Consider the following 15,404-nt stretch of genomic DNA (forward strand, 5'->3'; position numbering starts at 1 on the left):
AAAAGTAAAGTGCGTTAAGGCGGCTGAAGCACTTTAAAAAAAAAAAGTACAGCCTGAAAAACATGGCGAAACCCCGTATCTACAAAAACTACAAACGACAAAAATTAGCAAAGTGTGGTGGCGCGTGCCTGTAGTCCCAGCTACTGGGGAGGCTGAGGCATTATCACTTGAGACCGGGAAGTCCAGGCTGCAGTGAGCTGTGATCACACCACTGCACTCTGGCCTGGGTGATAAGATGAGACACAAAAAAAGAAAGAAAAAAAAAGACCAGGTTAGAAAGGACAGATCAGGACTACCCCGGGAACATCGGGCAAACCATGAGCAAGGAAAGGGACAGCTAATGCCAATCCATGACCACAGAAGGAAAAGACAGTGATACAATAAGAAAAGAAGTTTATTGTTTATTAATGTTTCTGTGTAAAACTTAAGTTTTTTTTTTTTAAAAGAAACACCAACAGGGGATTAGCTCAGTCCATCCTTTGCTCAGTCATCTGCTTCCCACCATCCTCCAAATGCTATCCCAAAACATTTTGGAGGCAGGGAGAAGGGGAGGCAGCTAATCAGAGTCTGAAAGCACGATGATCTCCTCTGGATCACACTGTGTGGCCACACTCGTCTGCAGGGAAGTGAGAGACAGAGTCAGAGAGATATGGAGTACAGGGGAAAAGAAACAGACAGGAGGATTTAGAGGATAAAACGTAGGTGGGAAAAAGCGAGACAGAGAATGTGGAGGGTGAAATATTCAGACAGAGCAGCTGAAACAGACAATGAAAGAGAACAAATTATCAGAGGAAACCCAGCCTCCCCTTCTTACCTTGTAAGTACCAGGCTGGGGAGGTTGTGACTGGGGGGTTTGGGACAGCCGGGCTGGAGAAGGGACGCAGAGGGAGCTGGTCACAAGGCCATGGCTGGGAGAGTCTACCCTTGTGGAGGAATCAGCAACCGGGGCCAAGGAAGCCAAGGGGGAAGGTGGGCTGGGCAGGGTACATATCTTTTTCCCATTCTTCTCATGCACTGACCTTCGCCTTTCCACATAGCTAGGAACAGAAACATAAATATGTGGAGGGGTACAGGAAGACTGAGGCTGGAGGGAAACAGTCCAGTCTCTCCCAACAGACTCAGTTCCCCCATATTCCTCTCCGAAAGTCCCCTGCAATCCCTCCTTTCAGGGAACTCTTCCTCCTCCTTCCCTCTTCCTCCTCCTGTTGTTATTACCTGTTTCCTAATGGCCCTGATCCTGTTTGCTTCTTCTCCTTCCGAGATTTTTTGCAGGGGGGGCCAGAATCTCCCCAGTTGTGAGGAGAGACGCCTCCATTGAAGGAAGTAGAAGAGACCATGCCTGCCCCATTCTCTAAAACAGTGGTGAGGGAGTCCTCTGACTGCTTCCTGGAAGAGGAAATGTCCGTCTCCACAGAGGAAGGGGTGGTATCCAGGGGCAAAGCTTCAATCTCTAGCTCAAAGAGCTGAGATATAGGGCTTTCTTCCTCCAGGGTCAACTCCTCAGGCCGTTCTCCATTGCTTTCAGCATCTATGCTGGAGGGGGCCAGGGGTTCTTCTGACAGTAATGATGGTGACACTGTGAGTCCTTCATTTTGCTGCTCCCCTGAAGACCTGCTGATCTCTTTGCCAGGTTCCAGGTTCTTTTCAGTAGAGATCTGTGGTGAAGACACAGGGCTCCTGTCTCCACCTTTATCTGGAAAAGAAGAAAAGGAGAGGGGGTAGCTTGAGAATGAGGGGAAAAAATACTGCTGAGAGGACACTAGGAGGAGGAAGGAAAAGGTCTCAAACAGGTGGCTTATGCCTAAGAAAACAGAAATGACAGGTGTGGATAATGTTTCCTTGACTTACCTGCTTCTTCCTCTTCCTCTTCTTCCTCCTCTTCATCGTCCTCCTGACCATCCTGCATCTGTTCCAGATCCTCCTCCTCTTCAGAATCTGTGGCCTCCTCCTCTTCCTCCTCCTCCTCCTCCTCCTCCTCCTCTTCCTCATCACTTTCCTCATCTTCATCATCTGTCTCAGCTCTGGAGGTGGAAGGGCACCCCTGGGATGCCATTCCACTAGGGCCCTGGGGACAAAGAAGTTTCTCTAAGGAATCCCTTGCCCCAGAGGGTTTGATTCTTGCATTCCTTTTCATACTCCCCCATCAGTCAACCTGGACTCCCTGGTGGCCAGTGCAGGGGAAGGAGAAAGTCTCTCTGAAGGCTGTACCCCATCCACACCTCACCAGAATCCAAGGAGGCATTGGGGATGTCTGCAGAGGAGGAACAGGTGCCTTGGAGCCGAGCTCTTCTCTTTTTCCTCTCGCCCTCCTCACTTTTGTCTTGCAACATTGCATATTTGGAGATGACCTCATCCAACCGACTCATGGCCAAACTCCGGTTTTCCCGAAGGCGCCGGGCCAACACAGGATCTGACAGCGCAGGGTCAATGCCTACATGGGAAGACATAAAGTCAGAGCACTCAGCCCTTGAAGGGCCTAGAAGAGTACAAACCCTAGAAAGGACTAGAGAGATGCCCCATCCGCCTCATACCTGACAATATAAAGGTCACTGACAGGTATCCCACTAACCCCCTACCTGGCCTATAGTCATCTGTGAGGTGGCAGCCAAAGTTGTAGATGAGATCGAGGTGCCGTCGTTCCTGTAACCTGATGCCCACATCTCGGAAGGCATCCTGAGCCATGAGCTGGAGTTGCTGTCGGGGGAGGCCAAGGCTGTGGCGAGCAGCTGCCTTCTCCACTGCCCGAAGCACATCTCCATAGTCAGGGAAGGTATCAGGCCCTGGCTTGTTGATGAGCCGCTCAATGCGCCTGTTAACCTCTGGGTAGCGGGTACCACGGTAGGGGATGCGCTGCTCTATGACACGGCCCGTCAGTGAAGAGCAGTCTTTCAGCTCACATAGTCGCCCAAAGAGGCGGATCAGCTTACGCTTCAAGCGTGCCTCCTGCAGGTATGTGGAGTCTGGGTCGTCCAATTCCGAGAGATCTAACTCCTTTTCCTGCAGCCGCCGGATCTCTGCCACATAGAGTGCCAGCAGCTGCTCCAAGCGCTGGATCTGCCGCCGGGAACCACGGGTCCTTGGGGCCTCAGAGGCAGTGTTTTCAGCATTTGTGGGGTCCAAGGAGAGGTGTGTGGGAGAGTTATTCCCAGACGGCTCATTGGAGGTGGTGAGAGCAGGGGCCAAGTTCAGCTTCTTTTTGGCTGAGTGGGCCTTGAGAACAGTGCAGAGCTCATTAATGTAGACATAGAGCTTAGCTGGCCGGCTCTGGGCCCGAGATAGGACCCGAGAGAGGATGTTGCAGAACTCCGCCGAGGCCAAAAACAGAGAGTGGGCACGTTGCTGCCGGCTATAGAGGAATGGGACCACCTCAGGGTGGTCTGCTGTCTGCATCTTACAAAGTTCAAGGAACTGGAAGGTTCAGGGGAAGAAGGGAAGGGAAGAGAGACAAGGGAAGGGTTGAGAGAAAGGGGTGGTGGGGTTAGTGGGGAAGAAAGGACAGGAGAGCCAGTCAGCCATCCCCCTCCCTGGGGTACAAAAATCTTCCCACTAAAGCTCACCTCTTTGAACAGCTTCTCATTCTCCAACTTGTAGCATTTCTTGCCTCCCGAACTACTGCGTCCTCTGGCCCCATGAGGCTCAGAGGAGCTAGGGGCTTCTGCCTCAGGCGAGGCCGAACTGGGGAGTGGGTGGGAGGGCCCTGGCTGAGCAGCTGCTTCATCTTCGTCATCATCATCCAGCACAATGATGCTGTTAGCGGTGGCCATGGGGGATCAAATCCCCCAGACGGAGGAAGTGGTGGGGATTTCAGAATTCCTGCTGGAAGGGGATGGGGCCTCAGAATGATCCCCTCCAGCATTGCCCCATCCCTTCACCTCACACATTTTCCTAACTCCTTGGGTTTCAGTAACATCCATCCCTGACCAAAACTATCTTCACCACCTGATTTCAATAACCATTAGTTCTATATGCTTTTCGGGCTCTTCAAGTGGTGTGGGGAGGGCAAACCACCCCCACACCATAAGTTGCCACCTTCTGCTCCACCCCTCACGTCGATTTCCGGTCTTTCAGTTTCGTCTCTCCACTATTTCTCAGAGTTGGCAAGTTGAGTCTTCCTCCCACACTGCACCCCAAATCGTCCTGACACCCCCTTGTACAGATAACACACTCTTATGGGCGCCACCTTATGTATTTGCCACGTCTGTCCTCAAACATGTCAACCCCACACCCACCCCATCCTGAATGATCACCCCAACTTCTAGACTCTCTGAGGCAAAAGAGGTTCCCTCCCAACAGTCCGTTCTCTTTTCCCCTCCTTGAACTGGCTCCATATTTCACCCTCTGATGAGTCTCCTCAAACTGGGGCTTCAGGTTGAAGATATTTTACTCCAAGTCCCCTCCCTCTCACCCCACCCTAATTTTCCCCATTCTCTCTGTGACCTGATCAAAAGTACCCCCCAGCCTCCGCGCTGCGTTCTCCCGATTCCTCTTAGATCCCAACCCTGGGTCGAGCAGGTCCAGTAGACGCGCTTCCCGCCAAATCCCCCTCCCCCAGTTCAACCCCCGGCCGCCCCACTCCCTTTCAGGGATAGGAAGGTATCACAGCTTTCACCTCAGACCCAATGCCTGGCTCTCCCCCATACCCCTCCCCCGATATCCCCGCCCCTGCCTCTGGTCCCCGCACCGGCCGGCCCCCACCTCAGAAACGGTCTCTCGAGGCGACCCTCGCGGCTGATCTCAGAACCTCGCATGGTTCCCTCCGCCTTCCTTCCCCCTCCCACCGCAGGCCCCACTACGGACCGGAAGTCACAGAGTTTCCGCCTACAGGCAACTAAGCGCCGCCATATTGTCGTACGGAACCCAGTCTTTCTGTGGACGGAAGTGGCCGTAGGCCCGCCCCGTGAACACTTTCAGTGCCGCCCACATAGCGCTCTCTTTCAGATCGGAGTTTGTCTCCCCCAACCCAAGCTTCCCAAAGCAGCTGGGGGCCGCCATTTTGCCGTACGGCGCTGGCTAAACCCGGACTCCGGTGCGCAGCCAGTGGAGCTCTTTTCACCCGGTGCTTCTACGACTCTGCCAATCAGAAACTTCCTGCTTGGGGCCTAATCGCTGGCGAGTAGCATGTAGGGAGGACCGAGCCTCCTTTTCGAGCAGGGGCAGGGGAACCGTACAGGGTGGATAAGGAATTGGGCTTTCCAAAGCTGCGCAGGATTTCATGGAAGGGCAGAAGTCTCTTAAAAGGGAAGTAAAACCTTTTTATTTCAGCTGGGCTGTTGGCAAGCCTTCTGGCCCTGCTTTCCTGTCCCCCAGATTCCCAGATTCCCATTTCCAAGGCTTATTCGGCTGCTCCTTCCCCTTTCCCCGCTAGGCGGCGCGCTCCTTGCCGCTGTCCAGCAGTTGCTTCCACTGCCAGGGTCTGCGTCTCCCGATTGTTATAACACATGCATACAAATGAGCACAACGCGCCATGCAAAAGTGTTGTTATTATTATTATTGCTACTGTTGTTGATTTGCTTTTCAAGCTTCACCACAGAACTAATGGCCAACCAAACTGGTGGGACTCGAATGGTTCTGCTTCTCCGGAGGGGGTCCTCGAGGGGCCGTTTGTGCTGACCAGGAGGCCGTGCTTTGTCGTGGAGGCCCCCCCGCAGGGTCTGTGGATAGGCAATGATGGGGTGGGACTTGGAGGAGAGTCTGTGAGACGAAAATACCTTGGGTCTCCGCCTCCTCTTCTGGGAGAGCTGAAAAAAGAATAAAGGATGAAGAAACAAACTGATACTCACCTCGTTGAGTTTAGGGAGACTGTAGGGTGTCGTGGAGGCAAGGCTGTTTCCAGAGGTGAGCTTATGAGGAAACCAGAAATGTTAACAGGGTCCCAATCGTTGAGATTCCCACTTTCACAACATCTTGCCACTTAACTGGGGCCACAGAGGTCCTTAGATCCCTAACGCTGAGTCCCGGAATGGCAAACACCGTTCATTAAACAATCCCACATCACTTCTCTCCCGTTGTCAAAGTCTACAGCTTTCAAAATGGGAACATAAAACTCTCGGAGGGGACTGGGACTTGGGACATGTAAGGGATTTAATTTCCAGAACCTCAACTTTCCCAAAATTGGTCTTCGTAAGGAAACACCTGCGGTACAGCTTCTCATTCTTCACTTCTCCTTTTACAATACAGTCACCCTCTTAAGAGAAAAGGAAAACAAGTATAGTTCCTCCCCCCTCAAAACTATAGTTCTCAACCATGAAATCTCTGGGGTAATCTTACCTGTTTAAAATAAAGGGACATGTACCCTGTTTCTTTCACCAAGTCACCATGAACACCTATCTTTTTCCTTTCTTTTTCTTTTCTTTTCTTTTTTTTTTTTAAGACAGGATCAGCCGGGCGCTGTGGTTCATGCCTATAATCCTGGCACTTTGGGAGGCCTAGGCGGGTGGATCACGAGGTCAGGAGTTCAAGACCAGCCTGGCCAACATGGTGAAACTAAAAATACAAAAATTAGCTGGGCGTGGTGGTATGCCCCTGTAGTCCCAGCTACTTGGGAGGCTGAGGCAGGAGAATCGCTTGAATCTGGGAGCTGAAAGTTGCAGTGTGCCGAGATCACACCACTGCACTCCAGCCTGGCAACAGAGCAAGACTCCGTCCCAAAAAAAAAAAAAAAAGTTTTTTTTGTAGCAACAGGGTCTCACTATATTGCCCACACAGGTCTTGAGTTCCTGGCCTCAAGCAGTCCTCCCGCCTGAGTCTCTCAAAGTGCTGGGATTATGGGCATGAATGGCCACTCCCAGACTGCTATCTTATTAAAGAGTTCTTTTTTTTTTTTTTTTTTTTTTTTTTGAGACAGAGTTTCACTCTTGTTACCCAGGTTGGAGTGCAATGGCGCAATCTTGGGCTCACCGCAACCTCTGCCTCCTGGGTTCAGGCAATTCTCCTGCCTCAGCCTCCTGAGTAGCTGGGATTACAGGCACGTAAAGATTTCTTTTTAATGGTCATAAAAACGTGTATGATAGGCCGGGCGCGGTGGCTCACGCCTGTAATCCCAGCATTTTGGGAGGCTGAGGTGGGTGGATCACTTGAGGTCAGGAGTTGGAGACCAACCTGGCCAACATGGTGAAACCTCGTCTTAAAAAAAAAAAGTGTACGATCTTTATACTGTTTGAACATTCTGTTCCCATAATAATTGTAGCAGTAGCTCCTCCCAGAAGACTTTTAACAACTAGAGTCTTACAATCACAAGAAAGATATTTTTCATCTCCATTAACATATATGTATAGGCAGGAAGATATAAAAGATTGGTCAATAAAGGACTTTCAAGTATAAAAGCATAAAGTTTGGCTGGGCGTGGTGGCTCACGCCTGTAATCCCAGCTACTTGGGAGGTTGAGGAGGGTGGTTTACTTGAGGTCAGGAGTTCAAAACCAGCCTGGCCAACATGGTGAAACCCCGTATCTACTAACAATACAAAAAAATTAGCAGGACGTGGTGGTGAATGTCTGTAATCCTAGCTACTTGGGAGGCTGAGGCAGGAGAATTGCTTGAACCCAGGAGGCAGAGGTTGCAGTGAGCCAACATCATGCCACTGCATTCCAGCCTGGGTGACAAATCAAGACTTCATCTCAAAAATAAATAAATAAATAAAATAGAATAAAAGCATAAAGTTTGTGGGGAAGTGGAATGGTAGCAGGAGTTCAAAGAGAAAAGAAATGATAAAAGAAGAAAAGGAATGATTCCCAACTGGTAAGAACTTATTTATACTTTTTTTTTTTTGAGACAGGGTCTTGCTGTTGCCCAGGCTGGAGTGCAGTAGCACAATCTCAGCTCACTGCAACCTCCCCCTCCCAGGTTTAAGTGATTCTTCTGCCTCAACCTCCTGAGCAGCTGGGATTATAGATGCATACCACCATGCCTAGCCAATTTTTTGGTATTTTTTACTTTTTTCTTTTTTTTTTAGTAGAGATGGGATTTTGCCATGTTGGCCAGGCTGGTCTCAAACTCCTGACCTCAAGTGATCCACCCACCTTGGCCTCCCAAAGTGCTGGGATTATAGGCCTGAGCCACCGAGCCAGGCCTTATTTACACTTTTTTTTTTTTTTTTTTTTTTTAGATGGAGTCTCCCACTGTCACCCAGGCTGCAGTGCAGTGGCACAATCTTGGCTCACTGCAGTCTCCTAAGATAAAGCAATTCTCCTGCCTCAGCCTCCCAAGTAGCTGGGACTACAGGCATGTGCCGCCATGCCCAGCTAATTTTTTTGTATTTTTAGTAGAGACGGTGTTTCACCACTGTTGGCCTGGATAGTCTTGATCTCCTGACCTTATGATCCGCCCACCTTGGCTTCCCAAAGTGCTGGGATTACAGGCATGAGCCACCCCGCCTGGCCTATTTATACATTTTTTAATGGGTAGTAGTGGGTAACAAGTTACTATGGTTTTTTTTTTTTGAGACGGAGTAGCCCTCTGTCACCCATGCTGGAGTGCAGTAGCATGATCTTGGCTCACTGCAACCTCCACCTCCCAGATTCAAGCAATTCTCCTGCCTTAGCCTCCTGAGTAGCTGGGATTATAGGTGCTCACCACCACACCCAGCTAATTTTTGTATTTTTAGTAGAAACGGGTTTTTACCATGTTGATCAGGCTGGTCTAGAACTCTTGACCTCATGATCAGCCCGCCTTGGCCTCCCAAAGTGCTCGGATTACAGGCATGAGCCACCGATACTTCAATTGCCCTGGACAATAAATTGTTTTATTTTATTTTATTTATTTTTTGAGATGGAGTCTCGCTCTGTTGCCCAGGCTGGAGTGCAGTGGCATGATCTCAGCTCACTGCAACCTCCACTTCCCAGGTTCAAGAAATTCTCCTGCCTCAGCCTTCCTGAGTAGCTGGGATTACAGGCACACCTGGCTAATTTTTTTATTTTTAGTAGAGACGGGGTTTCACCATGTTGGTCAGGCTGGTCTCGAACTTCTGACCTCATGATCTGCCCACCTCATTCTCCCAAAGTTCTGGGATTACAGGCCTGAGCCTGCTCCCAGCTAATTGTTTTATTTTAAAATGTGGGGCCAGGCATGGTGACTCAAACCTGTAATCCTAGCACTTTGGGAGGCCGAAGCAGGAAGATCACTTGAGGTCAGGAGTTTGAGACCAGCCTGATCAACAGGATAAAAGCTTGCCTCTACTACAAATACAAAAATTAGCCGGGCATGGTGGTGGGCACCTGTAATCCCAGCTACTTGGGAGCTGAGGCAGGAGAATCCCTTGAACCTGGGAGGCGAAGGTTGCAGTGAGCCACGATTGTGCCATTGCACTCTAGCCTGGGCAACTAAGCAAGACTCCATCTCAAAAAATAAAAAAATCGGCCAGGCTTGGTGGCTCACGCCTGTAATCCCAGCACTTTGGCAGGCTGAGGCGGGTGGATTACCCGAGGTCAGGAGTTCAAGACCAGCCTAGCCAACATAGTGAAATCCCCATCTCTACTAAAAAATACAAAAATTAGCCAGGCATCGTGGCACGCACCTGTAGTCCCAGCTCTTTTGGAGCCTGAGGCAGGAGAATTGCCTGAACCTGGGAGTTGGAGGTTTCAGTTAGCCAAGATTGCACCACTGCACTCCAGCCTGGGCAACATAGTGATACTCTGTCTCAAAAATTAAAACACACACACACACACACACGCACAAAATAAAATGTGGCCAGATGCTATGGCTCACTGCCTATAATCCTAGCACTTTGGGAGGCTGAGGTAGGTGGATTGCTTCATCTCAAAAGTACAGACCAGCCTGGACAACATAGTAAGACCTCATCTTAATAAATAAATAAATAGGCTGGGCACAGTGGCCCACGCCTGTAATCCCAGCATTTTGGGAGGACAAGGTGAGTGGATCACTTGAGGTCAGGAGTTCCAGACCAGTCTGGCCAACATGATGAAACCCCCTCTCTACTAATAATAAAAAAATAGCTAGGCATGGTGGTGCACACCAGTAGTCCCAGCTATTTGGGGGCCTGAGGCAGGAGAATCACCTGAACGTGGGAGGCAGAGGCTGCAGTGAGCTGAGATTGCTGCATGCACTCCAGGCTGGGCGACAGAGAAAGACTCTGTCTCAAAGAAAAAAATAAAAAGGATTTCAAGACCAGCCTAGCCAACATGGTAAAACCCGTCTCTACTAAAAACACAAAAATTAGTCAGGCATGCTGGTGCGCACCTGTGGTCCCAGCTACTTGGGAGGCTGAAGCAGGAGAATTGCTTGAACTTGGGAGGCAGAGGTTGAAGTAAGCCAAGATTGTGCCACTGTACTGCAGCCTGGGTGACAGAGCAAGACTCCGTCTCAGTCAATCAAGCAAGCAAATGAATATTCTCAGTGTGCCGGAAGTGCATCCTTGAGACAATTTTTATTTATTTTTATTTTTATTTGCTTATTTATTTTGAGATGGAGTCTCACTCTGTCGCCCAGGCCAGAGTGCAGTGGCAGCGATCTTGGCTCACTGCAACCACCTCTCAAGTTCAAGCAATTCTCCTGCCTTGGCCTCCTAAGTAGCTGAGGCAGGAGAATCAGGCGCCCACCAACTAGTCTGGCTAATTTTTGTATTTTTAGTACAGACTGGGTTTCACCATGTTTGCCAGACTGGTCTTGAACTCCTGACCTCAGGTGATCCACCTACCTCGGCCTCCCAAAGTGCTGGGATTACAGGTATGAGCCACCGTGCCCAGCCACAATTTTAATTTATGATAAAAATTTTTAGATACGTACTTAAAGATATGTGAAGGAGTATATACTTTTTCAAAATTATTCCTGAGTATAGGTGCAGAATTTAAGACTGCTGCTGCCCTAAGCTATCCAAGCATCTCCTCCACAGCCCCCAACACTCCCATTGCTCTCCTGTCTCCCTTCTCACCTCCTTGGCGAGGAAAGAGGATGTTTATAGGAAAGGTGGTCACAATTCCAGTTCCTCCTCCTTCTGAGGTGTCCCCAGGAGCCAGTCCCCTAACTTTGCCCATGGTAGTGGCCACAGCAGCATGTAAGCAGCCTCCAGCATCAACAGTGTCAGGAAGAGGACCAGGAAGATAAAAAAAGCCTTGTCCAAGGCACGTCGCACAGGACCCCTGGGAGGAGAGGGACCCTGGGCAAATGCCAGGAACACATCCCCCTCATCCACATCACCTTCCTCTGCCATACCAACTCACAATCAGACAGCTGGCTGGATCACGGGGCAGGGAGGAAGGCCTCGCTCAGCACTGCAGGGATTAAGGGGTGTGGCTGTAGCAAGTCCTGCACCTGCCAGTCCTGACCCTAATTCCCACACCTAAGAGCAAAGAGAGAGGGTCCTCTGAGCCTTCAGAACAATTATTTAAACATCCAGTGTGCTGTGAAAGGTCTGGACTAAGTGATCCATAAACTCCATTCAGCTTTTTCTTAGTATGATTCTGTGATTTGGAAACTGAAGGCCCAACATGGAGGCATAAGCTAGAACTGCCGTCACTCTGGGACCCTAGGCTCAAGGCTCAAAGTCTTGAGCCCCAGTTGATAGTGAGGAAATGGACCTACCATGCATCTATGAGCCATTGTCAGTCAAGGATCTAAAGCCCCTTCTGGCTGGATGGTAGGGGGTGAGATGGTCTCTCCTAACCAAGGTGGATGGGAACAAGCAGAGGGGACTTGAATTCTCACAGGAGTAGTTCTCCCCACTGGGTCTGCAGGCAGCTAAGTTTGAGATGGTATAACCCAGAGCACTCTCTTCCCCACTTCTGTTCTCTGCAGTTTCAAGAGAGGGTTATCATTGACTACATGAGCCCAAGGGGAGGTTTATAAAAAGACAAAGACCATGATGGATCAACAGGGCAAGGGTATATGATTGGGACTTGGTTGTTGGGGTAATTTTATTTTTATTTTTATTTTATTTGTTTTTTTGAGATGGAATCTCACTGTGTCTCCCAGGCTGGAAGGCAGTGGTGCAATCTCAGCTCACTGCAACCTCTGTCTCCTGGGTTCAAGCAATTCTCCTGCCTCAGCCTCCTGAGTAGCTGAGACAGCAGGCATGTGCCACCACACCCTGCTAATTTTTTTTTGTTTTTTTATAAAGACAGGGTTTCACCATGTTGGTCAGTCTGGTCTCAAACTCCTGACCTCAAATGATGCACTTGCCTTGGCCTCCCAGAGTGCTGGGATTACAGGCATGAGCCACCGAGCCCGGCCATGGTAATTTTAAAGAAGAGTGAAGTTTTGCCATTGATGGTCTGGGTCTGAGAGGCTGCTGGTGGAGGATGTGGTTGAGGAGGCTGTAGGGGCAAGGATTAAAAATCTTTTTTTAGGCCGGGCGCAGTGGCTCACACCGGTAATCCCAGCACTTTGCGAGGCTTAGGCAGGCGGATCACCTTAGACCAGGAGTTCAAGACCAGCCTGGCCAATGTGGTAAGACCTCTTCTCTACTAAAAATATAAAAATTAGCTGGGTGTGGTGATGCACACCTATAATCCCAGCTACTCAGGAGACCGAGGCAGTAGAATTGCTGGAACCTGGGAGGCGGAGGCTGCAGTGAGCCGTGATCATGCCACTGCACTCCAAACTGGGCAACAGAGCAAGACTCTGTCTCCAAAAGAAAAAAAAGAAAAGACTGGGCATGGTGGCTTACATCTGTAATCCCAGCACTTGGGGAGGCCGAGGCAGGCAGATCACCGGAGGTTGGAAGTTCGAGACCAGCCTGATCAACATAGAGAAACCCAGTCTCTACTAAAAATACAAAATTAGCTAGGTGTGGTGGCACATGCCTGTAATACCAGCTACTTGGGAGGCTGAGGCAAGAGAGTTGCTTGGACCCAGGAGGCAGAGGTTTTGGTGAGTGCCATTGCACTCCAGCCTGGGCAACAAGAGCAAAACTCTGTCTCAAAAAAAAAAGAAAGAAAGATAATAAACATAAATAAATAAAAATAATAATAATGTGTGTCCTTCTCAGTGCACCGTATTAGGGGCCCCAGGACGTAAACCCATCTCTCCCCTAGTACTGCCAACTTAGTCTGGCAGGTTTTTCCACCATAAAGTTACCAGTTGTTCCTGTGTAAGTCCTAATTGTCAGGTATATCATTAAAACTCTGGCCATCTGGTTTAGTATCCAGAGATAATGACTCCTGTTAGAATAACTACTATGAAAATACTTGCTCAATGGTAAGTTTATATTTATATAATGTCTTCTTCTTTTGAGACTCAGGCTCTGTTACTCAGGCTGGAGAGGTGCAGTGGCATAATCTTGGTTCAATGACATCGCACACGGCTAATTTTTGTAAATTTTCGGTAGAGATGTGGTTTCACCATGATGTGCAGGCTGATTTCGAACTTTTGGGCTCAAGTGATCTGCCTGCCTCAGCCTCCCAAAGTTCTGGGATTACAGGTATGAGCCACCGCACCTGGCTTCATTTCTTCTTGTTAAATGCAATCTACTATAAGAGAAAATTTATCTTCTTCTTCATTTACTCATTTGTTTATATTAAATGGATTTATGGATTCATATTTTACTCAGTGAATTATAATTCATTACTTTTATATTTATTCATATTGTCTGTACCTGTAGTTTTCTGTTTTACTTAAGGAATAGTAATCAGTTTCTATCATTATTATTATTACTATTTTGAGGTGGAGTCTTACTCCATCATTCAGGTTAGAGTGTAGTGGTGAGATCTCAGCTCATGGCAGCCTCCACCTCCCAGGTTCAAGCCATTCTTCTGCCTCAGCCTCCTGAGTAGCTGGGATTACAGGCACGTACCACCACACCCGGCTAATTTTTGTATTTTTAGTAGAGACGAAGTTTTGCCATGTTAGCCAGGCTGGTCTTGAACTCCTGACCTCAGGTGATTCACCTTCCTTGGCCTCCCAAATTGTTGGGATTACAGGCGTGAGCCACTGCACCTGGCCTCATTATTTATTTTGATGCTCAAATTATCCCAAAATAGGCAAATGGGGAAGCCCTTCAGGTTGGCCCTGGCATCCTTTTGAAATGTCCCCAGTGTTATTTGAGCACTTTCTACTTCCTGACAATAATAATATACACTCAATTTGTACTTTTTATGTCTCAATCCAGGAATCAAATATTGATTTGAAGACAGAAGAGGTGTAGGCATTTACAGAGGCCCAGGGCAAGAGTAAATATGGAGGCTTATGTATCATAGGTGTAAATTCAAGTTAAAAATCAAGGCCAGGTGCAGTGGCGGGCACTTATAATCCCAGCTACTCAGAAGACTGAGTCAATAGAATTGCTTGAATCCAGGAGGTGGAGGTTGCAGTGAGCCGAGATTGCACCATTGCATTCCAGGCTAGGCAATAAGAGTGAAACTCCATCTTAAAAAAAAAAAAGAGAGCCTGGGCGCAGTGGCTCAAGCCTGTAATCCAGCACTTTGGGAGGCCGAGGCGGGTGGATCACGAGGTCAAGAGATCAAGACCATCCTGGTCAACATGGTGAAACCCCATCTCTACTAAAAAAATACAAAAAATTAGCTGGGCATGGTGGCGTGTGCCTGTAATCCCAGCTACTCGGGAGGCTGAGGCAGGAGAATTGCCTGAACCCAGGAGGCGGAGGTTGCGGTGAGCCGAGATCATGCCATTGCACTCCAGCCTGGGTAACAAGAGTGAAACTGTCTCAAAAAAAAAAAAGAAAGCCAGAGGTGCAACAGGAAGATGGATTCAAAGATTCTGAAGGAGCTAAGATACCTGCAGAGCTAGTCCCCATCCCCCACACCGGTAACCCCCACCATCCCAGCCCCACCCATCACAGCTTCTGGCCCAGGACAGCAAGCCCAACTGAGAGCAGGGACGAGGGTTCATAATGAAATCAAGGGTCTTTAGTGAAGGTTTCTATGCGGAGCAATGAAGTCTCCAGCCAGCCCCCTTCCCCCAGCTGGTCCCAGAAGGCTGGCAACTACTTTTACCCCCTAGGATCTGTTTGTTTGTTTTTACGACAGTGTTGTATCGCCCAGGCTGGAGTGCAAGGGCACCATCTCGGCTCATTGCAACCTCTGCCTCCCAGGTTCAAGCAATTCTCCTGCCTCAGTCTCCTGAGTAGCTGGGAATACAAGTGCCTGCCACCACACCTGGCTAATTTTTTGTATTTTTAGTAGAGGCAGGGTTTCACCATGTTGGTCAGGCTGGTCTCGAACTCTTAACCTGAGGTGATCTGCCTGCCTCGGCCTCCCAAAGTGCTGGGATTACAGATGTGAGCCACTGCACCCAGCCTAATTTTTTATTTTTAGTAGAGATGCAGTTTCACCATGTTGCCCAGGCTGGTCTTGAACTCCTGACCTCAAGTGATCCACCCGCCTCGGCCTCCCAGAGTGCTGGGATTACAGATGTGAGCCACTGTGCCCAGCTGACTCTCTCTTAAATATGAGTGCTGAGTTAAGGAACACCAGATATTTGAGGAAGACTTCAGAC

General features: G+C 49.1%; 2 protein-coding genes across 3 annotated transcripts; both read right to left on the minus strand.

Annotated features, from left to right (window-relative positions):
* Window positions 1–376: 376 nt before the first annotated feature.
* Window positions 377–4,788, minus strand: DAXX (death domain associated protein). 2 transcript variants are annotated; one of them, XM_035297626.2, is made up of 8 exons: window positions 4,696–4,788; window positions 3,558–3,813; window positions 2,577–3,408; window positions 2,220–2,431; window positions 1,849–2,065; window positions 1,216–1,693; window positions 815–1,037; window positions 377–616 (listed from the first exon to the last, which is right to left on the minus strand). In XM_035297626.2, exons 2-8 carry the CDS (start codon window positions 3,762–3,764, stop codon window positions 557–559), a joined length of 2,229 nt encoding a protein of 742 aa, XP_035153517.1. In that variant the 5' UTR covers window positions 3,765–3,813; window positions 4,696–4,788; the 3' UTR covers window positions 377–556. The 2 variants fall into 2 exon arrangements, with proteins under 2 accessions (XP_035153517.1, XP_035153516.1); XM_035297625.2 differs by having other exon boundaries at window positions 3,558–3,816.
* An 841-nt stretch (window positions 4,789–5,629) lies between these two features.
* On the minus strand, window positions 5,630–11,179 carry SMIM40 (small integral membrane protein 40). Its single transcript, XM_035297689.3, has 2 exons — window positions 10,885–11,179; window positions 5,630–5,738 (listed from the first exon to the last, which is right to left on the minus strand). The coding sequence occupies exon 1, from the start codon at window positions 11,161–11,163 to the stop codon at window positions 10,924–10,926; it is 240 nt and encodes a 79-aa protein (XP_035153580.1). The 5' UTR covers window positions 11,164–11,179; the 3' UTR covers window positions 5,630–5,738; window positions 10,885–10,923.
* Between the last annotated feature and the right edge of the window lie 4,225 nt (window positions 11,180–15,404).

The sequence above is a fragment of the Callithrix jacchus genome, chromosome 4, assembly GCF_049354715.1.
Source record: "Callithrix jacchus isolate 240 chromosome 4, calJac240_pri, whole genome shotgun sequence".
Lineage (NCBI taxonomy): Eukaryota > Metazoa > Chordata > Mammalia > Primates > Cebidae > Callithrix > Callithrix jacchus.

Excerpts from the sequence above, each read along its gene's own strand:
- DAXX (XM_035297626.2), bottom strand. The coding sequence starts at position 3,764 with ATGGCCACCGCTAACAGCATCATTGTGCTGGATGATGATGACGAAGAT. Across the intron at positions 3,409-3,557 it reads ATGAGAAGCTGTTCAAAGAG|TTCCTTGAACTTTGTAAGAT; the intron begins GTGAGCTTTAGT and ends TGAACCTTCCAG. Across the intron at positions 2,432-2,576 it reads CACAGATGACTATAGGCCAG|GCATTGACCCTGCGCTGTCA; the intron begins GTAGGGGGTTAG and ends CTTCCCATGTAG.
- SMIM40 (XM_035297689.3), bottom strand. The coding sequence starts at position 11,163 with ATGGCAGAGGAAGGTGATGTGGATGAGGGGGATGTGTTCCTGGCATTT.